Here is a 26,822-nt window from a genome sequence, read left to right as displayed (position 1 = left end):
TCCTCTGGAACTATATTACATTTCGCTTATTTATGTTGTTAAAATCAAATTATGATAACTGGTAATTATTATAATTAATTAAATGATTACTCGAATAAAAACAAGTAAGGTTGTCGATAAAGATGTAAATTAGTATATCTTTTAATTGTATTTATTAGAACACGAATGTCATTAAACTTGTCTGAAGAACGCAAGCAGCAAGTGATGAAGGTGAAAGTGCATATTGTTGTAAAAAATTGGAGTGCTGAAACTAGTAATCTACTATTGTTAGATAAATAACTAATTCTGCAAGTCTTGCGTTGTCTACTAAAAGACAGAACGAGTGTTCTATTTCCAAAACATAAAAATAAACTTCATTGCATATATTATTGCTAATACCAGTCTTACAGAATGGCCTACTGGATAATTTACGTGATAAAGAATTCTTATTGAATAATGAATCCAGAATCGAATCAAATATGGATTCTTATATTATACACGGATATTTTGAGTGTTGTAATTTATGCCAATTATCTCAGCTATTATTATGAACAGTTCCTACTGAATAACTATTCTTTAGTAATAATAGGAGGCCGGCTAAATAGCCGAGGCAGTTAAAAACCAACCTATCGCTCTGAGAGATCCGGGATAGTCAATAAACCCTATAAATTTTTCAGAGTGATCGGTCCCGGATCCAGCAGATCACATCTCTTACACGCCCAATTGTGAGTCTCTCCGAACTCATGATGGATCTAAAAAAGTCCCTCTTAGTACCCACAGGACGGAGAGTTAAAAAATTAAATTAAGAAACGGATAATAAAAAGTAAGACAATTTTCTAGAGAATGAAAACCTTGATTCATCAGATTTAAAGAAAGAAAATCAAATAGTAGCGCATGTTTTACATTTTTAATTAGTTTCATTCAATATTCATCAATACTTTCAATCGAAATAAGTATAAATTTGACGTCTTATACGATATATTTAGTTCAAACATTCGATATTTTGTGGCAAGAAGTAAAAGATATAACAGTAAGCATAACTATATTGAGTAGAATTTAAAATCTATTTATCGTATAAAAAATTAAGATAATCTTTTACAGAGCGATGGAAAGTAATTGAATAAAATTAATAGAATTATCGGCAATATTTTCATAAATTTGCATTTATAATTTTTATTTTTTAATAAACTATCATATATATTTCGTTAAATTTTTTTCACGGCTAACAAAGTTAACCGTTATAATTATGTATTCATTTATCCTTTAATTAATAATAATTTGCATTATATTTAAATTTATGAGTGCATATTGTAATCACATTCACTAAGCTACAAAACAATGAACAATAAAATGTTTACTTAAAAAGAAAAAAAAATTAAATCTACTCTGATCTATTTATCCATTATCCTGTTACTTTACAATAGTAGACTCTGGATATAAAAATGAGAAGAAAAAAACCACCTAAAAATAGATTTTTTGCTGTTATTTCTGTATTGCAATGAGAAAAATCGTGAATTTTTAAATCTAATTAATCATAAATTTCATAAAAACTATTTTGATTTTATTTACTTCCTTTCAAATTCAAAAATTCTCTATATTTTAAAACAGCAAAAAATTTCATATCCAATTACAAACTTGAGTGAAATTTAACATACAACTATTCAGCTCTATGAATAATTAATGTAAAAACGTTTGTAAGTGATTCATATCAATCAAAAATATAGAACTCCATTTGTAGTAAAACTTAATTATTCAGCACTGACACAAATTAGAATTTGTCAGTTAGTCAAATTTTCTGAATATACGGATAGCGAATGAATATTTATCCTGAAATCAGTTATCTAATAAATATAACTTTTATAAATCAACTGAAATGATAGAATTTCAAAAGATGTTAAGGAAGATTCGTAAATTCCTCACAACGAAATCTAAAAATCCAAATAATTTCAGAAATATTTCCAGTTTCTAGAATTTTGTTAAATTTGTCACTTTTGGAAATATGCCATTATAAAGCTTACTAGATAGTTAGACGTTTTTAAATTTTCAATGGATATTAACTATTACTAAATTAATTAATTAATTAAAAGCACAAATGTTAAATCTCTCTACTTTTTCGGTGCTACTAATATCCACAGATTAAAACGGATCAAGTTTTCAATGAGTGGATAGTATTTGTATTCAACACATTATCTGAATGATTTCAATAGAAGAAATTGGAAGAAAAACACAATTAAAAGTCTAAAAGTTGCATAATATGCAAAAAATTTTATTTAAATAATTCATTAACAGTTAAATCAATTTTCTTTTAAGTTTAATAAGAGTTTACATCAAATAGTTAAGTGAAATCAATATTGAAATCACCGGCGAATACATGCTATTAAATAATTTAGCCTATTTTAAAATAAATTTAACATTAATTACAATAGATGAGTATATGTTTATTAAGATCTTATCGATATAATTTATCAATACATAGCTCTTTTAATTATGCTTGACGTTGACATCCGCTTGATATGAAAGATTCTAAGAATACCATAGAAATTCATTTTTATGATTTTTTATAGTGTGTTTTAGAGCATAGAATATATCCGTATCATCTTAATAACAATCCATACATAATTAATTATTATAATTGAGATACTTGATAATGATAACATATTGATAAGAAAATGATAAATTCCTGATGAAATTTTGACTAAATGTTATAATGTTAAATTGAAATCTAAATTATTAAACTAAAATAAAGAGGTTATTAATTAATAATCAAAGTGTATATACATTTTTTTTTTCTTTAAACACCTTTTATAAATAGTTTTACTCTAAGAATCAAGCATTAAATATTTCGTTATTTGAGATTATCCACTTTAAAAACTCTCGCTGAATGTCGGATTAATTATTATTTTTTTTCAATATCCTTGTTACAATCTTTTAGCATTATCATTTACTTCAAGGTAAGTTTCTAAATCCTTTTGTTTGCTTATAATTTATTAATATAATTTTCTTATCAGCTTATTTAAAAAAAACCATGCTATTTTAATACCCATTTCCATAGCTTAAATGTTAAAATGTTTATTTGTTACATGTTATTAACATATAAAAGACAATAAAATATATATACGTTTCCTTGTTTGATTTTATTCTAAGCACATCTGAACTTTTTCATAATGTTGCGAATTTTAAATAAATTTTAAAATTTAATTATTAAAATAAATGAAAATTCTATATGAAAAATGAATTTCATAACGGAAAATTAATGGTTCTTATCATAGTTTTTTAGAAAATATTAAATATTAATATTTTAAAATGCGAAGCTTTTATGTAAATGCTTTCAACTATCCATATGTTAATAATGATTTTTTAACTTGATATTTAAAGTAATTTCAGTTTTATATTATAAAAATATATACATTTACATTTTTGTATAACATTTATAAATAATTATTTTCTTTATTTTTATTTATAAGTATTAAAACATTTAATTTGCATTTTACATTAATATAGATTTATTTATGTAATAAAGTACTATATATAAATTTAAATTTTTACAATTTATCAATAAACAAATCATAAAATTCATGATACAATATCATTTATTATTTCTAAGAGTTGTATTTTATGTTATTACCAGGAATGATTTTGTACAGGAAGTTTTTTTTTTTTTAAATGCAGTGTGTGTATATATATATAAACAATAGTTATTATCTTTTAAAGTCTGTAGGAATTAGATAAATGATATTATTAAAAATACATAAATGTTAAGAAATTATCAAAGAAACAGTCATTAAAGATAGCTATAACTTAGGCTACTACAGGTATGAACTTATTATAAATTATATAAAAATATATTAATGTCAGATTGATTTTAACATACGTGAAGTTCTTCTTTACACCTTCTTTCCTCTTCTAAACTCATACGTTTCTCGTGTTTTTTGAAATATTTCCGTTTTGCAGCCTGTAGATTGAACCATGTGTATGAAAATGATTTGACATGAGGCAAAAGAGCCTCAATGAATGGATGGAATTCATCCTGTAGAAACAAATACATAATTTTAAAAATTCGACAATTTTTATTATAAATAATACAGCATAAAATATAAATAAAATTCAATTTAATTTTATAATGTGTAATTATAAATGATTGATTTTTAAAATTTTTTATTATGTTATAAAAACAATGATATATTATAATGGTTATTCAATATGAAAACCCGACAGATACATAAGTAACCTCGATTCATATACAGAAGGAAAAAGTAGGAAGTGGAATCTAGTAGAGGGGAGAGTATTTGGGGGTATGAATACCTGTACCGGGAATTGGGACAAGATCACAGGTATCAAGGACAACCAGTCACAACTAAAGATGACCATTACAAGGATAACTACTCGTATCACGTGTGACAGTGAAAATGTGTCTGACGCCTACTTAACTGCCACTACATGCGGAGCAATATTACAAAACATGAATCAAACAGCTGTACAAATATTTCGGATTGTTTGCTGTAATTTAATACAGTAATAAATAAATTAAATTTTTGGAAATGTTTCGTCTTAATTTTGTATTTATTTTCATTTTTATACCGTTGTCTTGTGTCATTGTAGTTATCAATTTATTCTGTATATTTTTAACATTAAAATGTTGCTTATTACGAAAGAATTTCACGAAAGGATTTTTTAATTCTTTTTTTTTTTATATTCCACCCCATCCTTGGTCTTTTTAACTTATTGTTATATAGCANCCCACATCAAAATTTTTTACTTAACAATTTCAGAATATATTATAAAATAGATGATTGAATATATAATTTATTTATTTGGATAAATATTCTCATAATCAGTTTCTGAATAAGTATTGAAAAAGCATGAAAAAGTATCTTTAGATGCATGCCTATTAAGAAGAAAAATGAGACCAAATTTTTATAAAATTTTTTAGTTACTCTATTATGTTTACAACAATACTGTCAATGTATCATTGGTCTATACTTGGTTAACATATATTTTTAAAATAGGAATTCTTAAATGATATAAATAGAAACTCAGTTCCAACTACCAATATAACATTTTATAGAGTTTTGGTTGTTTGATACTGTTTCTCTAGGATCATATTAATGCATGGATATATCTAGTCATTATTTGAATCCTCATCTGAATGTTCATTATTGATATTTTTGTGCTTTATCTGTACCTATAGTGTCTAAAGAAATTAGGCCTGAGGCATCAAAAAAGCTTAACATGGCTTTGAATTCCCAACATCTTTCTGATAATAGAATATAACCTTTAAAATTCAAATTAGAAAGAAAAGAGTGAGATAGAAGACTTAATTAATGCCACAATAGATGAAAAATTATTCAGTATGTACTATGTAAGATCATTTATCATAGAAAGGCTAAAACTTGATGCAGATAAGTTCTGAATGCTTCAAGGTTTTCAATAACTTGACTTTGCTGCACATTGGACATGTAATTTCCATCCAGTTCTAGTTTGAATGTTGAAAATACTTATTATACATTCAATGGAATTTTCTGTCTAATATTAATAATTAGTTACATGCATATTTTGATTAATTTTAGCCTAAAGATTGCTAAAGAATTCTCAATATACATTCATATTTTTCACTTTTATATAGTGTATATATTTATTTTATTTGAATTTTTTATCTTAAATAATGTGCAAAATTTTAAAAAAATTTCAGGAAGTTAAACAGATTTCTCTGATTTGGTACAATAAATTAAAAAAAGTTTTTAAAAGTGATATTTTACATAACAAAGAGGCAAGTAATATAAAATTCTTGAATTTATTTATCTATAAATCTTAATTTCCAATTCATATCCTAATTAATTTGCTTAACACCAGCCACTATAAAGACTTAAATTTAAACTACTATTCAGATTATTTGAGACATTATTATAAAAAAAAAGACACTTGAAAATTAATATTAATTAAAGTATATTTTATATCACTAAACTAGCATACAGCATAATTTTGAAAATATAAACTTTACATACAAAATTCAAAATAAATAAATTACTGGTATATACAATATACACATGAATCTTTTTTATTTGTAAATAGTTAATTAATTGTATGTAAATAAAACTGTGATAACTGAATAAAAGTCAATATTTGAAATATGTATTGAAAAATATTTGATCCTATTTATAGATAGTGACATTAGTGTTAAATATAGCCAGGAAGCACATTATATTTTAAGCGTTAATTTAACTCAAAATGTTTTGAGTTAAATTAATTAATAACTGGTAATTAATTTCCGATTCCATATTTTTAAAATATGGCCTATAATGCTAAATGGAAATTGTAACGTTCGTTCTGATGCAGAACAAACAATATAAATCGAAAATATATGATGTATAAAATTTTTTAACATATTTTGTTTCAATAAAATATGTAAAAATTTTCTTTCCAAGATGCTTTTCATAATATTAAAAGCCTTGTTTTCGAGTGTCAGACATAGCACACTTTAGGCATGCGCTTTGGTAACGCACGTTTTAAAGAACCAAGAGGTCCGCATAGGTGTACACACGCAAACGTGCGCTTCTGGACAAGCGCGCACCAAACGCGCATTGACAGATTTTGGTTAGAACGCGCGTCGGGCGGGCGTCAGCTGCGCGCTTTGAGATACAGTACATGCTCCGCCATTTTGTTGTACTGTACATTCGATCGCGCGCTTTCGGGTAGAGTGGATGCACGTTGACCGAAATGGAGAACGATCATTTCGATATTAATCTATTTATTGATGAAATCCAAAAGAGACCAGCCATCGCCAAAATGATTTTATAGACATTCTAAAATAATTAAAAAACTTGAGTTCATATTGTCTTAGTTTTGGATACAACGTCACAAACATTCCATGCGTCAGTTTATCTCGTAATCTTGGGTGCACCCAAAATTCTCTTTGCCTCTGCCGTTGTCTTTTATAGCGACGATAGAGCCACACACAAGCAATCACTTCCACATCCATTTCCAAACTGAGCCAGTGCGCACGCCCTACTAACGGTCGTCGAACGCCGAGCTAAACGCACGTTTAACGCAACGCCCAACACCTAATGTTTACAAGCCCTCAATCAGTTTTCGTTTAACCAAAGCGATGTGTGTATAGCGTTTTGTTATCTTTAACAGAAACAACACTTTGAGTAGTTTAGCACGGGTGGCTAACAGTTTTTGCCCCGGGCCGAATTGGAAAGAAAACTTTTTCCACGGGCCGAACCAGAGGCCGCCCTAGGAAGATTTTGAGGTGGTGCGAGATCTCATTGTGGTGTCATCCCGTAGAGACTAAATTGTAGATAGAGATTACAGATATATTTTTCACATTATCATGCTTTATCAACATTCTACGCTGTACTTACGAGATTTGTAATGGAGGGTTAACTGTAAATGCACAGTGAGTTGTTGACCTTTTTTTAGCCGTCAGAATTTTTCATCGAGCTATTTGGACTTGAGTAGCTAATATTGAAAGATTGATCGCGGGCCACATAAATTCATTAAACGAGCCGGATCTGGCCCGCGGGCCGTATGTTGGCCATGCCTGGTTTAGCATCTTGGCCAAAGAAACCAATAATTCCATTTGTTAATGGATAAACAAAGTATTCTTTGAAAAAAAACAAAATAAAACAAGAAGTGGTGATGTAACTTATAACCAAACAACTAGTACTTGGTTAGCTATGCGAAAATACACATATAGAAACATTTTAAGATACTTAACAATTAAAATAGACTAGATTTTTAGTTCATTATTTACACCAGCAGAATTTAGATTTTATAAAAGTCTAATTTCATTACCAATTAAAAACAAAGGATTTAAAAAAAAAAAAAAACTCTTTTTTCCCTATAGACACTAAGAGGGCCTCTTTTAGCAAGCCCATTATGGGTTCGGCCATGTCCACAATGGAACAGCCTGGTGATGAGGGACGGGCCGGACATATCCGGACGGACCTCTCCCGGAAAATTCCTGGGGATTCAATCCCGGATCCCCCAGAGCGGTAGGCTGCCATCTTGGCCGCTAGGCCATCCGGCCAATCCCGTTTCGGTATCAAGAAATTACTATCAGCCTACTGTTTTATACAATGAAATCAAAAGAGCAACAGTAAAATTCAATATCTAACATGAATTGAAAATCGTTTTAAGGACTGAAACAAAAGGTACGTTTTAATGGTTTAATGATAAAACTGGGTCTTTTTTTAAATGTAAATTTGGATCGCAAAATTCGATAATGATAGATACAGTATATTTCCGGCTGCCCAGAGGGTAACAGGGCAAAATATATATTGGTGGTTCTATAGCAAATTAAATTATTATATTAAAGTAAAGAAAATAAACGAAAAAACATTGTATGGAAGGCCTAATTTCTCGGGGAGCAGGTAATTTGCTCATTTTTCCCCATAGCAGTCCTTGAATATATTGATATAAAATTATATAAAATACCGGCAATTAACAAAACAAAACAAATTATAATGTTAAATGATAATATATCTTTCATAAACCGAAATAGTAATGAAAATGAATAATAAAATGATATAAAATGAATGTAAGACTACTTTTAAATCTATTCATTATGTAACGCATATAGCATATAGTAGCAATTTATCATCTTTCTTTGACGATAGTTGAAAAATCATACATTCTAAAGGGAATATTATTTCAATTATTAATTCAAAATTTCCCACTAGTGGCGAAGTGAATAAAATCACTAAACACTGGTGGACCATTTGAATTAGTCATGGGTTCGGGTCTGGCCACCGGGCTGGCCACGCGGAGTTTTCAGGGTTTTCTTCACGTTTGTAACACCTAACTAAAAAGTCCTCCCAGAAGGCATCCCTCTCAGCAGAGAGCCCACGTGTCGCGTTGCCGTAGCCAAATTAAATAAAAGCAAATCAAAGTAATCTAAATATATAACTAATTGTGTCGTTTTATTAAATTATCTTTTATTTTAGTTCTTTTACTGAAGAATCGATATGTTTCGGCAATAGAAAAATGACTAAATTTAATGCATAATTCAACGAAGATGCCATTTGAAATAAGCTGAATATGGTTAATTTTCTAACTTATCGACAAAAATTGAAAAATTTTAATTACATCAAATTTTCTAAAATGTTTTATTTTCTTACAAGTGCAAGAAAATAGACATCTATTGTATAATATAAACTTTATAGCATCTCTTTTCTCCTCTGGAACTATATTACATTTCGCTTATTTATGTTGTTAAAATCAAATTATGATAACTGGTAATTATTATAATTAATTAAATGATTACTCGAATAAAAACAAGTAAGGTTGTCGATAAAGATGTAAATTAGTATATCTTTTAATTGTATTTATTAGAACACGAATGTCATTAAACTTGTCTGAAGAACGCAAGCAGCAAGTGATGAAGGTGAAAGTGCATATTGTTGTAAAAAATTGGAGTGCTGAAACTAGTAATCTACTATTGTTAGATAAATAACTAATTCTGCAAGTCTTGCGTTGTCTACTAAAAGACAGAACGAGTGTTCTATTTCCAAAACATAAAAATAAACTTCATTGCATATATTATTGCTAATACCAGTCTTACAGAATGGCCTACTGGATAATTTACGTGATAAAGAATTCTTATTGAATAATGAATCCAGAATCGAATCAAATATGGATTCTTATATTATACACGGATATTTTGAGTGTTGTAATTTATGCCAATTATCTCAGCTATTATTATGAACAGTTCCTACTGAATAACTATTCTTTAGTAATAATAGGAGGCCGGCTAAATAGCCGAGGCAGTTAAAAACCAACCTATCGCTCTGAGAGATCCGGGATAGTCAATAAACCCTATAAATTTTTCAGAGTGATCGGTCCCGGATCCAGCAGATCACATCTCTTACACGCCCAATTGTGAGTCTCTCCGAACTCATGATGGATCTAAAAAAGTCCCTCTTAGTACCCACAGGACGGAGAGTTAAAAAATTAAATTAAGAAACGGATAATAAAAAGTAAGACAATTTTCTAGAGAATGAAAACCTTGATTCATCAGATTTAAAGAAAGAAAATCAAATAGTAGCGCATGTTTTACATTTTTAATTAGTTTCATTCAATATTCATCAATACTTTCAATCGAAATAAGTATAAATTTGACGTCTTATACGATATATTTAGTTCAAACATTCGATATTTTGTGGCAAGAAGTAAAAGATATAACAGTAAGCATAACTATATTGAGTAGAATTTAAAATCTATATTTATCGTATAAAAAATTAAGATAATCTTTTACAGAGCGATGGAAAGTAATTGAATAAAATTAATAGAATTATCGGCAATATTTTCATAAATTTGCATTTATAATTTTTATTTTTTAATAAACTATCATATATATTTCGTTAAATTTTTTTCACGGCTAACAAAGTTAACCTTATAATTATGCTTTATCCATTTATCCTTTAATAATAATTTGCATTATATTTAAATTTATGAGTTCATATTGTAATCACATTCACTAAGCTACAAAACAATGAACAATAAAATGTTTACTTAAAAAGAAAAAAAATTAAATCTACTATGATCTATTTATCCATTATCCTGTTAATTTACAATAGTAGACTCTGGATATAAAAATGAGAAGAAAAAAACACCTGAAAATAGATTTTTTGCTGTTATTTCTGTATTGCAATGAGAAAAATCGTGAATTTTTAAATCTAATTAATCATAAATTTCATAAAAACTATTTACTTCCTTTCAAATTCAAAAATTCTCTATATTTTAAAACAGCAAAAAATTTCATATCCAATTACAAACTTGAGTGAAATTTAACATACAACTATTCAGCTCTATGAATAATTAATATAAAAACGTTTGTAAGTGATTCATATCAATCAAAAATATAGAACTCCATTTGTAGTAAAACTTAATTATTCAGCACTGACACAAATTAGAATTTGTCAGTTAGTCAAATTTTCTGAATATCCGGATAGCGAATGAATATTTATCCTGAAATCAGTTATCTAATAAATATAACTTTTATAAATCAACTGAAATGATAGAATTTCAAAAGATGTTAAGGAAGATTCGTAAATTCCTCACAACGAAATCTAAAAATCCAAATAATTTCAGAAATATTTCCAGTTTCTAGAATTTTGTTAAATTTGTCACNAGAGAAGTAGTACAAACTAGATAGGAATTATAAAATGTATTACAAGAATAAATTTTTATATCAAATAATTTTTTTCATTTCCTCTATTTAATAATATAATAGAAATAATTATTTAATAAAAATATTTTTTGTTAATGGCCCAATGTATTATTATTTATGGATTAATAATTCACAAACATCTTCCAGCAGATACATTTATTGGAAGAACAAATGTTTTTGATCACTTTGATTTTGGTGACAATATTTTAAATATGAGGTATTTGTACTAAAGTTTGCCTACAGTCAAAGGTAACATTACATTTTATTAACAAAATTATTACAGAAATTGCTTTTAGCCCTAGGTATAATTAAATTAATTAACATATCTATAACCGTGAGGAAGATAATAGTAAGGATTAAAGGGTGAAATAGATAAAATTAACAATGACATCTGGTTGCATCATATGTTGTCACTACTTGTGCACCATATGTGTAAGATAACACACCTCTGAACCTACAAACTCTGTCATCATACTGTTTTTGATACATATATAATTTAAACTGTCTGTATAACATTAGTTCATAACATATATAACTCTTTCAGGCACACTGAGTAGTATAATAAAATAAAAATTCGACTTACTTAAGCCTGTAACCAATGTGAAACAGTAAAATTCTAACACCGTTATGAAATTTTTTAAATAAAATTTTATTTAAAAAATTTCATAACAGTGTTCCAGAATATAAAAAATCCAGTTTGAATACATGAGGAAGAACACGGAAGGTTTTCAGAAAACGTTTGTGCGTTAGAATTATACCATTTCATATCAGTTACAGGCTTAAGTAAGTTAAATTTTTATTTTAGTTCATAACATAATTTATCTAACACATAACTGGATTTGTATCAGCACCCTGTACGTCACACTACCATGCAACGTTATGAAGAATTACTACTCCTGTCCACATTGATAATGCTTACTGTTCATACAGACATGGTGACGTTTTCATCTTTATATTATATAGCTTTAGGCACAGTTTTTAGTTTAATTATATTTTTTCAACTTGTATAATTTTTAAGTATACTAAAACCTTTAGTTAATACCAACTGATGAGGGACTGTTTTCTATTGGAAAATAGTCTGAAATGCATTTTGGATTTTTCAGTTTGCATACTTATGTAATCATCTTATTGTACACCCCTTTATGTTTTATTAAATGTTTTTACTTTGATCCCTGAGCATTTGTGCCCATTATCATTGGTGTGATAAGCCCTTACTATTATCTGCCTGACAGTTATAGATATTTTAATTAATATAATTACATTTTATTATTACTGATATATTTTTTTTACATATTTTGTAATTTTGATTGTTACAATTTAATTTGAATATCATTACATTTTGTATAGAATGTTCCAATTAGAATTTTTTCAATTAATCACATTTTATTTATGGAAATGTACAATAACCTGATAAAAGTCTCTGAAAGGGATCAAAAATGTTGGTTCTTACAATAAATGTACTTGCTGGTATATATATATAGAAGTCTGTGAGTTGATTGTTTTCCAGCTTTTAACGATGTTTTAATATTTATAAATTAATAAATATTATTGTTATCTACATTAATTAATATAATTTAAAAGTCCTTGAATAAATAAAAATCTATATACTTACAGTTGTCACTTTCCTCTTCTGTAGCTAAAATTTAAAAGATTGTAAATTAATAAATACATAATCTTAAAAATTGTCAAATATTAACTTTAAGTTTGAAAATTAAAACTTACGACATATTTCCTGTGGACAACAACGAGAAAAATTGTAACCATAGTAACAACCTTCTTTTACAGGAACACCAAGATCAGAGGGACATTCGATACTAATACATTGTATAGTTGCTTCTTCGGATGTTAAAGAAGAACATCGGCATCTCTCACAAAGATTATCTGATTCGATACTTTCACCAATTTCATAAGTTTTTCCATGATATCTACACACTTTTAAAAATAATATTCCATTAATTTCAAGCAGGGAATATTTTTTATCTTATTTTTTAAATTAGATTAATTTATTAATCACATTCCTTATAATTTTGATAGGAAAAAATCTTTTTCTTTGTAATATTTCTGAATGAATAAATAAATAAATGGAAAGCACTGCTTAAATTTTATAAAATATTAATCAATATTACAGAATTATATTCAGCCACTTAAAGAAGCCAGAAAATTCATTGGCGACACTGAAGCAAACATATTATATATTTGTTAATAAATTAATTATATTAATCATAATTCTTTTCTAAAAATATTCTTAATGTCTAAATTTTAATATATTGTTGCATCAATAAACAAAATATTTTTATTGAGAGTCAAACTTTTTAAAAAAATTTATTATATTGTATTTATTGTATTCTCTAACTATAGGTACATAGCTAGTTTAAAGGCCAATAAGCATTTTCTGATTCATATTCTTTTTTATTGTAGGCAGACAGTATAACATTTAACATAAAAACTTACATTTAATTATTAAATTATCAACATTTATCTGTTGCAAGTAATAACTTGCTCCTGTAATTAGTTACTTGAAAATTGGAACTAGTGAATGGCTTGAGATAGGAAATACACCTTTACATTGTATAGGGTGATTATAAACTATTAAGCTTATTTTGGGGAGGAATAAAAATATAATGTGGTAATGTACTCACATGTCTGCTATTTTATTTAATAGGTTATTGAATAAAATATTTTACACTTTAAACAAATTCCATATGAGCTCCATGTGTAGCGCACAAAACATCTAGGCAGCATTCAATTTTGCATCATGTGTTACAGAGCATTTCAGCAATTATTCCTCCATTGACTTCACCAATTTATCTTTTCAGTTCTTCAGTGTCACAAACCTCTGTTGTGTACACTCTACCTTTGACAAATCTCCAAAGAAAAAAATGGTGTAACATTGGGAAATTGAGGTGGCCAGGAAATTGGTCCTCTGCAGCCAATCCAACATTCAGAAAATTTTTCCTGTAGGTAGTTCTGAACAATTAAACCCCAGTGTAGAGGTGCCCCATCTTGCTGGAAGTAAATGTTCAGTTCCCACTACTCACTTTGTAGTATCACACAAAGTGAGTATCACACATTCCTACAACATATCAAGGTACTTAGTGTAGTCACTGTATGCTTTGAAAAGAAGGTTTCCTAATTTTCCATCACAGTGCCACCTATGTTTAGTCAAGACCAGCACAAACTCTTAAAGCTACTCTATCATCTAAAACAAAAAATAGAGGTCACTCACTATGTTTGTGTGTTATTGTTTTTATTCCTTCCTGAAATGCACTCAATAATTTATAACCACTGTACTGCATGGGTTGAGTATCTAAATTAAAAATGATATCACCATGAATCTAAATAGATAACCTATGATTACTAGGTTAGTTAAACAGAAACAAGCCTGTTCAAGGCAAAAATACAGCATCAATATGTTTCAATTAAATTTAATTAACTTATATCATTATCTACTTGTGTTAAAAGTAATTTCTAACCTTAATCTTCAGTTAATAGTTTAAAAAAAAACCTTCAAAATGTTTTCAGCCTTTCTAAGGCCATCTTCAATGTATGATTTCTCAAATGCTTGCCAAATTATATCAGATTATATTCACTAATTGCTTGACTATTGAGTTTGGATGTTTATATTCATTTATAACTTCTCTTCAAGACACAAATAAAATAAGTGCACATAAGACATTAGGACCACTTTTTGAATATTAATCATTTGACCAACAGAAATGTTCATCAAACCTTCAAATTAAATTTCAAAGTCCAATGTTTCAGCACTTGTTCTACAAATGTTCTATCTTTTGAAAATTTCAAATTCAATTTAAAATTTTTGGAAACATATTCTCAGGACTCCAGAGCAGTAGGGTGATGCCTTAGCTGTCTCAGCCATCTGGCCATTCCTCTACACAATGCTAGAATATGAATAATGGAAAAGAAAAATATGATAACAATGTCAATCTTTTCTAAGTAAGGATATAATTCTCATTTTACCAAGCACTTGCCTACATGAAGTTCAAATTCCTAATTTTTTTTCTTACGACATGCAAGTCTTAGTTGTAGGCACCTCAAAAGTTTCAATTCATTTCATTTTTTACACAGATGGCAATTTGTAAAAATATCAATAAATTTGTTTGAAGAACAAAAACTGTCCTTTAAAAAATTTAATCGCACAGATGTGCAGTATTGAATGATTCGTTTCTAATTTACTAAATATTTTTGATACTTTATTCATGGATATTTACTACGTATTAAACTATACGATTACTTATTCATAGTTTTAAATAATCTTTTATTTAAATACATCAATTTTCAGAATTACCTTTCTGTTCTTCGTGTATGAAAGTATTTCATTTCCCTTAATAAATTAATGTGAATATCACATTAAACGTTAACGTTAGATTACAAGATGAAATTTTATAACTTATGAATACGATAAGATTTTTGAAACGGAATTATTTCTATATTTAAACTAAGCACTAAGATATTCGCTAAAATAGAACTGAAATACGAGCCTATTTACAAAATCATTAAATTCCAGAAAATCAAGAATTTCTTGAATAAATATTTTTCTTAAAACAGTGTTTTCATTTAGTCGAACAAAATATATTTTTAAATGGCACATTAAAAAACAAATTCTTAATATCTACTGATTGGCTAATGATATAACTTACTGATTCAGTAGAATGATTGGCTAATGATTCGAATACGATATCAATAAATAAATATTTGCATTGTTAATATTGTCGAATTTTATCAACTTGTTTTCTTAAAAAGCCTACCGCTATCGCAAGACAAAAATATAATTGATGAAAACAAGATATAAATTACTGTAGGCCTAAGGCTTTTTTTTATTATTTACGTAACCAAAACCTTGACAAAGTTTCATCAAAATATGAGAAATACCTTACTTTAGTATTTTGTTTTATTTTCCTGTTTTCTATTTTTGATATTATCTTAATCACCTTCAATCCATTAATTTTTTCCAGAATTATTATCGTATTTTATAAGAAAACCTTCGTTTTCTTAGTTTTTATACTGTACCTAGACATCAATAAATACATTTTTGCGTGTTGAAAGTACTAAAATAGTCACATATTCGAATTTATTAAGTAATTAACTTTCTAAAAAGACAGCAGACAGCAGTAATAATTTCAAATTTCCTGAAAAATCACTTAAATGATCGAAGTAATCAAAATTTAATGTAGATTTACAATAGTTTATAAAATAGAATTAATAAAGAAAATTTTGAAATAATTTATCGTGTGTCAATTTCTTAATTTTAATCATATATACAGAGTTATTTTACATTTTAATTATATAGGGATAGTTTAATTACAGCAAAATCTTTTCCATGGAAGAGGATGAAATAATTTCTTCCTATGAAAAAGTGATGATTACTTACTTCTATTCGGATAAAGAAGAATAATGATTAAATCATATGATTGAAAAGATTTAATCACTAAATCAATATTATTAAAGTTATTATCATATGTATAGTACTGTACGTTAAGAAATAAATAGCACTAATAACATATACATGTATATTAATAATTTTATTAATTACAGTTTATGGTTAATAATTTTTCGGGCTAATAATCGATATCTTTAAGGTTACAGAGATAATTAGCATTTAAAAATAACCCTCATAAAATATGGATTTTTATTAATACCCGATCATACGTTATATTAGATCTAACATAGCATACAAAGTGTAAATTGATTCCAATAAATTTTTGTTGATAAGTTCCTAACTGCCTGTTGATTGATATTCAGGTTTGACAACTCCACCTATTTTTCTTCATGTACTGTTAATTATTAATAAATAAATAGCTTATTAGTTATTTATTAAGTTTATTTGTATTTTAGAATTCCAATTTATCTTTAAATTATACGTTATTAAGTATTATTAAAGTAAATATTCTAGAGTTATTCAAACAAGTGAACGGTTTACGAACTCGAATTGGTGTCGAAAAGAAGAGCAGGTTTTAATAAAAACTTAATTATTGAGATTCTTCACAAGATCTTGGCATATGCCAAAATGCATATTTATAACCAAAACTGTCTGCAGCTGTTTCAAAATTCTTAATTAAGCAATCCTAAATTCTAGAATTTATTTGAAGAAGATTTTATAATCAAAGTTTTAGATTCATCTAAAAATATAAAGTAACATTCTTTCTAATTTGAACGTTACACAGTAATAAAGGAATAAGATAAAATATTTATAATATTTATTATATTAATTTGATGATATAACAATGTTTAAATCGTTTGGAATATATCAATATCAGCATAAAAATGATATTCCAGAAAAACATTCTACGTTCTAACTTGATAAAATTCTCAGAAATTCCGAACATTTTTATAATAAAAATAATTTTTGAATGTNATAAAATTAATAGAATTATCGGCAATATTTTCATAAATTTGCATTTATAATTTTTATTTTTTAATAAACTATCATATATATTTCGTTAAATTTTTTTCACAGCTAACAAAGTTAACCTTATAATTATGCTTTATCCATTTATCCTTTAATAATAATTTGCATTATATTTAAATTTATGAGTGCATATTGTAATCACATTCACTAAGCTACAAAACAATGAACAATAAAATGTTTACTTAAAAAGAAAAAAAAATTAAATCTACTCTGATCTATTTATCCATTATCCTGTTACTTTACAATAGTAGACTCTGGATATAAAAATGAGAAGAAAAAAACACCTGAAAATAGATTTTTTGCTGTTATTTCTGTATTGCAATGAGAAAAATCGTGAATTTTTAAATCTAATTAATCATAAATTTCATAAAAACTATTTACTTCCTTTCAAATTCAAAAATTCTCTATATTTTAAAACAGCAAAAAATTTCATATCCAATTACAAACTTGAGTGAAATTTAACATACAACTATTCAGCTCTATGAATAATTAATGTAAAAACGTTTGTAAGTGATTCATATCAATCAAAAATATAGAACTCCATTTGTAGTAAAACTTAATTATTCAGCACTGACACAAATTAGAATTTGTCAGTTAGTCAAATTTTCTGAATATACGGATAGCGAATGAATATTTATCCTGAAATCAGTTATCTAATAAATATAACTTTTATAAATCAACTGAAATGATAGAATTTCAAAAGATGTTAAGGAAGATTCGTAAATTCCTCACAACGAAATCTAAAAATCCAAATAATTTCAGAAATATTTCCAGTTTCTAGAATTTTGTTAAATTTGTCACTTTTGGAAATATGCCATTATAGAGCTTACTAGATAGTTAGATGTTTTTAAATTTTCAATGGATATTAACTATTACTAAATTAATTAATTAATTAAAAGCACAAATGTTAAATCTCTCTACTTTTTCGGTGCTACTAATATCCACAGATTAAAACGGATCAAGTTTTCAATGAGTGGATAGTATTTGTATTCAACACATTATCTGAATGATTTCAATAGAAGAAATTGGAAGAAAAACACAATTAAAAGTCTAAAAGTTGCATAATATGCAAAAAATTTTATTTAAATAATTCATTAACAGTTAAATCAATTTTCTTTTAAGTTTAATAAGAGTTTACATCAAATAGTTAAGTGAAATCAATATTGAAATCACCGGCGAATACATGCTATTAAATAATTTAGCCTATTTTAAAATAAATTTAACATTAATTACAATAGATGAGTATATGTTTATTAAGATCTTATCGATATAATTTATCAATACATAGCTCTTTTAATTATGCTTGACATTGACATCCGCTTGATATGAAAGATTCTAAGAATACCATAGAAATTCATTTTTATGATTTTTTATGGTGTGTTTTAGAGCATAGAATATATCCGTATCATCTTAATAACAATCCATACATAATTAATTATTATAATTGAGATACTTGATAATGATAACATATTGATAAGAAAATGATAAATTCCTGATGAAATTTTGACTAAATGTTATAATGTTAAATTGAAATCTAAATTATTAAACTAAAATAAAGAGGTTATTAATTAATAATCAAAGTGTATATACATTTTTTTTTTCTTTAAACACCTTTTATAAATAGTTTTACTCTAAGAATCAAGCATTAAATATTTCGTTATTTGAGATTATCCACTTTAAAAACTCTCGCTGAATGTCGGATTAATTATTATTTTTTTTCAATATCCTTGTTACAATCTTTTAGCATTATCATTTACTTCAAGGTAAGTTTCTAAATCCTTTTGTTTGCTTATAATTTATTAATATAATTTTCTTATCAGCTTATTTAAAAAAAACCATGCTATTTTAATACCCATTTCCATAGCTTAAATGTTAAAATGTTTATTTGTTACATGTTATTAACATATAAAAGACAATAAAATATATATACGTTTCCTTGTTTGATTTTATTCTAAGCACATCTGAACTTTTTCATAATGTTGCGAATTTTAAATAAATTTTAAAATTTAATTATTAAAATAAATGAAAATTCTATATGAAAAATGAATTTCATAACGGAAAATTAATGGTTCTTATCATAGTTTTTTAGAAAATATTAAATATTAATATTTTAAAATGCGAAGCTTTTATGTAAATGCTTTCAACTATCCATATGTTAATAATGATTTTTTAACTTGATATTTAAAGTAATTTCAGTTTTATATTATAAAAATATATACATTTACATTTTTGTATAACATTTATAAATAATTATTTTCTTTATTTTTATTTATAAGTATTAAAACATTTAATTTGCATTTTACATTAATATAGATTTATTTATGTAATAAAGTACTATATATAAATTTAAATTTTTACAATTTATCAATAAACAAATCATAAAATTCATGATACAATATCATTTATTATTTCTAAGAGTTGTATTTTATGTTATTACCAGGAATGATTTTGTACAGGAAGTTTTTTTTTTTTTAAATGCAGTGTGTGTATATATATATAAACAATAGTTATTATCTTTTAAAGTCTGTAGGAATTAGATAAATGATATTATTAAAAATACATAAATGTTAAGAAATTATCAAAGAAACAGTCATTAAAGATAGCTATAACTTAGGCTACTACAGGTATGAACTTATTATAAATTATATAAAAATATATTAATGTCAGATTGATTTTAACATACGTGAAGTTCTTCTTTACACCTTCTTTCCTCTTCTAAACTCATACGTTTCTCGTGTTTTTTGAAATATTTCCGTTTTGCAGCCTGTAGATTGAACCATGTGTATGAAAATGATTTGACATGAGGCAAAAGAGCCTCAATGAATGGATGGAATTCATCCTGTAGAAACAAATACATAATTTTAAAAATTCGACAATTTTTATTATAAATAATACAGCATAAAATATAAATAAAATTCAATTTAATTTTATAATGTGTAATTATAAATGATTGATTTTTAAAATTTTTTATTATGTTATAAAAACAATGATATATTATAATGGTTATTCAATATGAAAACCCGACAGATACATAAGTAACCTCGATTCATATATAGAAGGAAAAAGTAGGAAGTGGAATCTAGTAGAGGGGAGAGTATTTGGGGGTATGAATACCTGTACCGGGAATTGGGACAAGATCACAGGTATCAAGGACAACCAGTCACAACTAAAGATGACCATTACAAGGATAACTACTCGTATCACGTGTGACAGTGAAAATGTGTCTGACGCCTACTTAACTGCCACTACATGCGGAGCAATATTACAAAACATGAATCAAACAGCTGTACAAATATTTCGGATTGTTTGCTGTAATTTAATACAGTAATAAATAAATTAAATTTTTGGAAATGTTTCGTCTTAATTTTGTATTTATTTTCATTTTTATACCGTTGTCTTGTGTCATTGTAGTTATCAATTTATTCTGTATATTTTTAACATTAAAATGTTGCTTATTACGAAAGAATTTCACGAAAGGATTTTTTAATTCTTTTTTTTTTTATATTCCACCCCATCCTTGGTCTTTTTAACTTATTGTTATATAGCAAGTTTTATCATTACGTCTTTCACGGTCACCACTTTGTATGTTAGGCTATTTATAGTGATTGCTTTAATATTGTAGCTTTAATTGGATCAATTATGTAACGAAAGCTATAAACAGTATCTAATGCTAGAAACAAAACGCTGCCGATACAATGGGCGATTTAAATCATTCAATTTTTATATACACCAATTTTATTATTAAAAAAAAAGGGCAAATTTACCTTCTCTGCTTTGTATAATACTATTCCTGTTGATTCTATTTTTGAAGAATTATTATCAAAAATAGCATCAATATATATATAAATTTACTATATTCTTTATGCAAATAATATAGAACTGTAGATGCTAAGACTGGTTTATAATTTCGTTGTCATACAATCATTTGGCTGTTGGCTAATTTAAATAGGAAAAATAGTCATTTTGTAATTATGCTAAACGTTAATGAAAAAAATGAGGTTGTACGTCGTTTTTATTTTATAAAATTTAATAAAATACACTTTTTACTTTTATGCGTGTTTTTTCTTTCTTTTATAATAAAATTACAATGAAATAATCGCAAACTTTATTATCAATTTTTTGCATTATAACGATTATAAATTATTGATTGTTATTTAATGAAGGTAAAATGACTATAATGGACCCTATCATAAAATCAGTATAATTATGCACATGCTTAAAATTAGAATAATTTTCTATTAAATAATGATGATAATAATAATAATAATAATAAAGAGCAAAAAATACAAGATTATTCATGGACAGAACAAGTACGAAATTCAATACAACAGATCAGACATTACACTAATTGATAAAGAGCGTAAAGTAATATACTTTAATAATATAATTACTATTTTGCAGACCACACACGTTACAAATATTTCAGACATACAGATTCCCGCATTAAAGTCAAGAATCAATGATGAATGAACAGGATGATTGCGGTTTCAATCATCATTTCTATAACTAATGTCATTTCCTGAGCTCTTCGTAACAATAATCAGGTACTAGACTAATTCGAGAACATTTATGTTTAAGTATAAAAAAAATAACTATTGTAGAATATTCTTAAATTCATATACCATACAACAAACATCTCGCATTAATGTATGAGAAAGATCGTTATCTCTGAACAAGCCATCTGGAATTTGACATTCGCCAATATAGTGGTTGAATCCAGGATTAACCTTGATCAAGAGACGAATCTCTTTTTGAACATAATAAGCTTTGCAGAACACGATATACAGGATGCCATTACAACTATTATTATATAGAAAATATGCTTAATCCTTTCAAAAATTTAACTTTTTAACTTATAAAGCTATTTTTAAAAGTTGAATACTTTTGTATGCAAGCAGAACATAAGTATATCAATTTTCAAAATTACTTTTAAGTAAAAAATTATTTAAAACTATGAATAAGGAATAAACCATATTATAATTTAATACATAGTAAATACCCATGAATAAAATATCAATAAATTTGTTTGAAGAACAAAAACTGTCCTTTAAAAAATTTAATCGCACAGATGTGCAGTATTGAATGATTCGTTTCTAATTTACTAAATATTTTTGATACTTTATTCATGGATATTTACTACGTATTAAACTATACGATTACTTATTCATAGTTTTAAATAATCTTTTATTTAAATACATCAATTTTCAGAATTACCTTTCTGTTCTTCGTGTATGAAAGTATTTCATTTCCCTTAATAAATTAATGTGAATATCACATTAAACGTTAACGTTAGATTACAAGATGAAATTTTATAACTTATGAATACGATAAGATTTTTGAAACGGAATTATTTCTATATTTAAACTAAGCACTAAGATATTCGCTAAAATAGAACTGAAATACGAGCCTATTTACAAAATCATTAAATTCCAGAAAATCAAGAATTTCTTGAATAAATATTTTTCTTAAAACAGTGTTTTCATTTAGTCGAACAAAATATATTTTTAAATGGCACATTAAAAAACAAATTCTTAATATCTACTGATTGGCTAATGATATAACTTACTGATTCAGTAGAATGATTGGCTAATGATTCGAATACGATATCAATAAATAAATATTTGCATTGTTAATATTGTCGAATTTTATCAACTTGTTTTCTTAAAAAGCCTACCGCTATCGCAAGACAAAAATATAATTGATGAAAACAAGATATAAATTACTGTAGGCCTAAGGCTTTTTTTTATTATTTACGTAACCAAAACCTTGACAAAGTTTCATCAAAATATGAGAAATACCTTACTTTAGTATTTTGTTTTATTTTCCTGTTTTCTATTTTTGATATTATCTTAATCACCTTCAATCCATTAATTTTTTCCAGAATTATTATCGTATTTTATAAGAAAACCTTCGTTTTCTTAGTTTTTATACTGTACCTAGACATCAATAAATACATTTTTGCGTGTTGAAAGTACTAAAATAGTCACATATTCGAATTTATTAAGTAATTAACTTTCTAAAAAGACAGCAGACAGCAGTAATAATTTCAAATTTCCTGAAAAATCACTTAAATGATCGAAGTAATCAAAATTTAATGTAGATTTACAATAGTTTATAAAATAGAATTAATAAAGAAAATTTTGAAATAATTTATCGTGTGTCAATTTCTTAATTTTAATCATATATACAGAGTTATTTTACATTTTAATTATATAGGGATAGTTTAATTACAGCAAAATCTTTTCCATGGAAGAGGATGAAATAATTTCTTCCTATGAAAAAGTGATGATTACTTACTTCTATTCGGATAAAGAAGAATAATGATTAAATCATATGATTGAAAAGATTTAATCACTAAATCAATATTATTAAAGTTATTATCATATGTATAGTACTGTACGTTAAGAAATAAATAGCACTAATAACATATACATGTATATTAATAATTTTATTAATTACAGTTTATGGTTAATAATTTTTCGGGCTAATAATCGATATCTTTAAGGTTACAGAGATAATTAGCATTTAAAAATAACCCTCATAAAATATGGATTTTTATTAATACCCGATCATACGTTATATTAGATCTAACATAGCATACAAAGTGTAAATTGATTCCAATAAATTTTTGTTGATAAGTTCCTAACTGCCTGTTGATTGATATTCAGGTTTGACAACTCCACCTATTTTTCTTCATGTACTGTTAATTATTAATAAATAAATAGCTTATTAGTTATTTATTAAGTTTATTTGTATTTTAGAATTCCAATTTATCTTTAAATTATACGTTATTAAGTATTATTAAAGTAAATATTCTAGAGTTATTCAAACAAGTGAACGGTTTACGAACTCGAATTGGTGTCGAAAAGAAGAGCAGGTTTTAATAAAAACTTAATTATTGAGATTCTTCACAAGATCTTGGCATATGCCAAAATGCATATTTATAACCAAAACTGTCTGCAGCTGTTTCAAAATTCTTAATTAAGCAATCCTAAATTCTAGAATTTATTTGAAGAAGATTTTATAATCAAAGTTTTAGATTCATCTAAAAATATAAAGTAACATTCTTTCTAATTTGAACGTTACACAGTAATAAAGGAATAAGATAAAATATTTATAATATTTATTATATTAATTTGATGATATAACAATGTTTAAATCGTTTGGAATATATCAATATCAGCATAAAAATGATATTCCAGAAAAACATTCTACGTTCTAACTTGATAAAATTCTCAGAAATTCCGAACATTTTTATAATAAAAATAATTTTTGAATGTTCTGCTATAAATAAAATGATATATTTTCAATATAAAAAATGTTTTTATTTTAACGTAAATAAATAGAAACTGATTAATATCAACTGACCTATTTTCTAAACTATCAAAGTATTTAATGGAAAACATAATTTCCTAATTATTATGTGTTCAAAACAATTCACATTTACATTTTACAAGAATATATATATATTTAAGATATTATCTAAAAATATCCTAGGTGATTTATCTCTGTTTATCTCCAATTGATATCTTTGATGTAGGCTGCGATTTGAATATGAGATGGCAGACCATGACCTAAAACTTTCTGCTGAAGTTCTAATCGTCTATTTAATCTTTATTGATTTATTTAAATTTCAAGTTGATGTCTTAATATTTCACCACAAAGTTAAAATCGTCGTCGTTTTTAATATCGGGGAAAACTTCTCTTTTTAAGAATGAAATTATAAAACAAGTTTTCTAAAGAAATTTATTATCCATAACTTTTTCTCTTCCTATTTGAAATTCTTAAAACTGCTAAAAATATTCTCGAAAAATGTCGAAATTCAAATGATGGTTATTTAATTTTTCAAGATAAAAAAAATAATTAAATTAATGATGAGAAATTTCTTTATTTAATTTTATCGTAATTTATAAATTCATTATAAACTTGAATTTATTTCAAATTTGTGTACTACAGTAAAAATAATTAGAATATTTTTTTCTTTGCTGCTTGGTTTCAAAGTAATGAAATATGCGGCACGCAAAGTGTTTCTATATTTAAAAACAGAAGGAAAAAGATAAACTTATTCTAAAATTTTATTTTGATTATAATCAAAACTTGTTTCAAAACTCTAAGAAACGAGTTATTAAAATTGAAAATAATAATTAATATCCATTTAAATTAATTAAATGTCATTACAAAAAATGATTAGGTATATAAAGTAAAATTTCACATTTAAAAATTAAAAGTTTCAGCTCTTAAAATAAGTCCAAAAAACAATTAATACGGTACTACAAATTTATATTCTTTATTGTAACGAATTAAAATTTCATAAATACTTCGCTGTTTAATTAATCATCTAAAGATTCTAAACATTATATGAAAATGAATATAGGCTACTGTAAATTGAAAACAATAAAAATATGAATATTTAAAAATTATAAGACATTTATTTTATCAAATTAATTTAATCTGGAATTTTAATATAAACTGTTACGTTTATTATATAAACATTTTGTATTAGAAACGAACAGTTTCGAAGATTGTTAGAGAAGTTTATTTATTTATCCAATCCAAAGTTACTAAAATTAGATTAACTATCGAGAACTAAGAATAATGAGATCATTAATTATAAAATTTAAATAATTTTAATATATAATGTTTATAAAATTGTATAGTAAATCCTTAACTATAAATTAGTACAATACATATTTTTAATTTAAACAGAGAGAAAGAATTAAGCAGATAAATCTTAACTGATTAACACCAAAGGGTTAAAAACTAAATAATTCAAATATTAAATTAAATCATTAATACAGAAAATATGAAAATTTATTTAAAATTACTAAATCCGACTTTTCTTAAGAACTAAATCTTTTAGCCGATTCAGAATTTGATGTATGTTGAGCGTCTAGAAGTACGTTTAAAATGTCAAATTTAACTCAAGCGCTTTTTATCCGAAGACATTGAAGAGAATAGATAATGAACAAATTGCAAACATAAGACACATCTTTTATGTCTAAAAATAGTTTTTTCAAAGACTCGTTTAACCTACGCTAACAATGGTACATCACAGAACAATAGATTCTACAGAAAAAAAACGTGAAATTTAATAAAACAAAGCTATGAAAATCCCTTACAACATTCAATCAAACCATTAGCTATTATTTATATTCTAATATATCAATATATATTTGATATAGAAGAATGGAAAAGAATAGAAAATCATCATAGAAAATGATAAAAGAAGGTAAACAGAACACAACA

At 25.8% G+C, this 26,822-nt stretch overlaps 3 protein-coding genes across 8 annotated transcripts in view; all 3 read right to left on the bottom strand.

Annotated features, from left to right (window-relative positions):
• The window catches only part of LOC111624893 (nuclear factor 1 X-type-like), a 58,253-nt gene extending 54,214 nt beyond the window's left edge, over positions 1 to 4,039 (bottom strand). For all 3 annotated transcript variants that reach the window (XM_023367869.1, XM_023367870.1, XM_023367871.1), the window contains exon 1: positions 3,851 to 4,039. In XM_023367869.1, the coding sequence (XP_023223637.1) occupies positions 3,851 to 4,024 (174 nt within the window). In that variant the 5' untranslated portion in view covers positions 4,025 to 4,039. The remainder of the gene's footprint in view (positions 1 to 3,850) is intronic.
• An 8,635-nt stretch (positions 4,040 to 12,674) lies between these two features.
• Positions 12,675 to 14,553, bottom strand: LOC111624889. Its single transcript, XM_023367866.1, has 3 exons — positions 14,376 to 14,553; positions 12,872 to 13,081; positions 12,675 to 12,785 (listed from the first exon to the last, which is right to left on the bottom strand). The coding sequence occupies exons 1-3, from the start codon at positions 14,443 to 14,445 to the stop codon at positions 12,724 to 12,726; spliced, it is 342 nt and encodes a 113-aa protein (XP_023223634.1). The 5' UTR covers positions 14,446 to 14,553; the 3' UTR covers positions 12,675 to 12,723.
• Positions 14,554 to 20,224: 5,671 nt separating this feature from the next.
• LOC111624891 (nuclear factor 1 X-type-like) overlaps positions 20,225 to 26,822 on the bottom strand; it is a 67,572-nt gene continuing 60,974 nt past the window's right edge. For 2 of the 4 annotated variants that reach the window (XR_002756648.1, XR_002756649.1), the window contains exon 3: positions 20,241 to 20,415. Coding sequence is in view for 1 of the 4 variants with exons in the window: in XM_023367868.1 (XP_023223636.1) it covers positions 20,251 to 20,415 (165 nt within the window). In the remaining 3 variants the exon portion in view is untranslated. Of the gene's footprint in view, positions 20,416 to 26,822 lie in introns of all 4 variants that reach the window. The other 2 variants (XM_023367868.1, XR_002756650.1) reach the window with 2 other exon arrangements.

This window comes from Centruroides sculpturatus, unplaced genomic scaffold (genome assembly GCF_000671375.1).
Source record: "Centruroides sculpturatus isolate CEXI.00-Female unplaced genomic scaffold, Cexi_2.0 scaffold408, whole genome shotgun sequence".
NCBI lineage: Eukaryota > Metazoa > Arthropoda > Arachnida > Scorpiones > Buthidae > Centruroides > Centruroides sculpturatus.
This window is presented reverse-complemented; position numbering and strand designations above follow the sequence as displayed.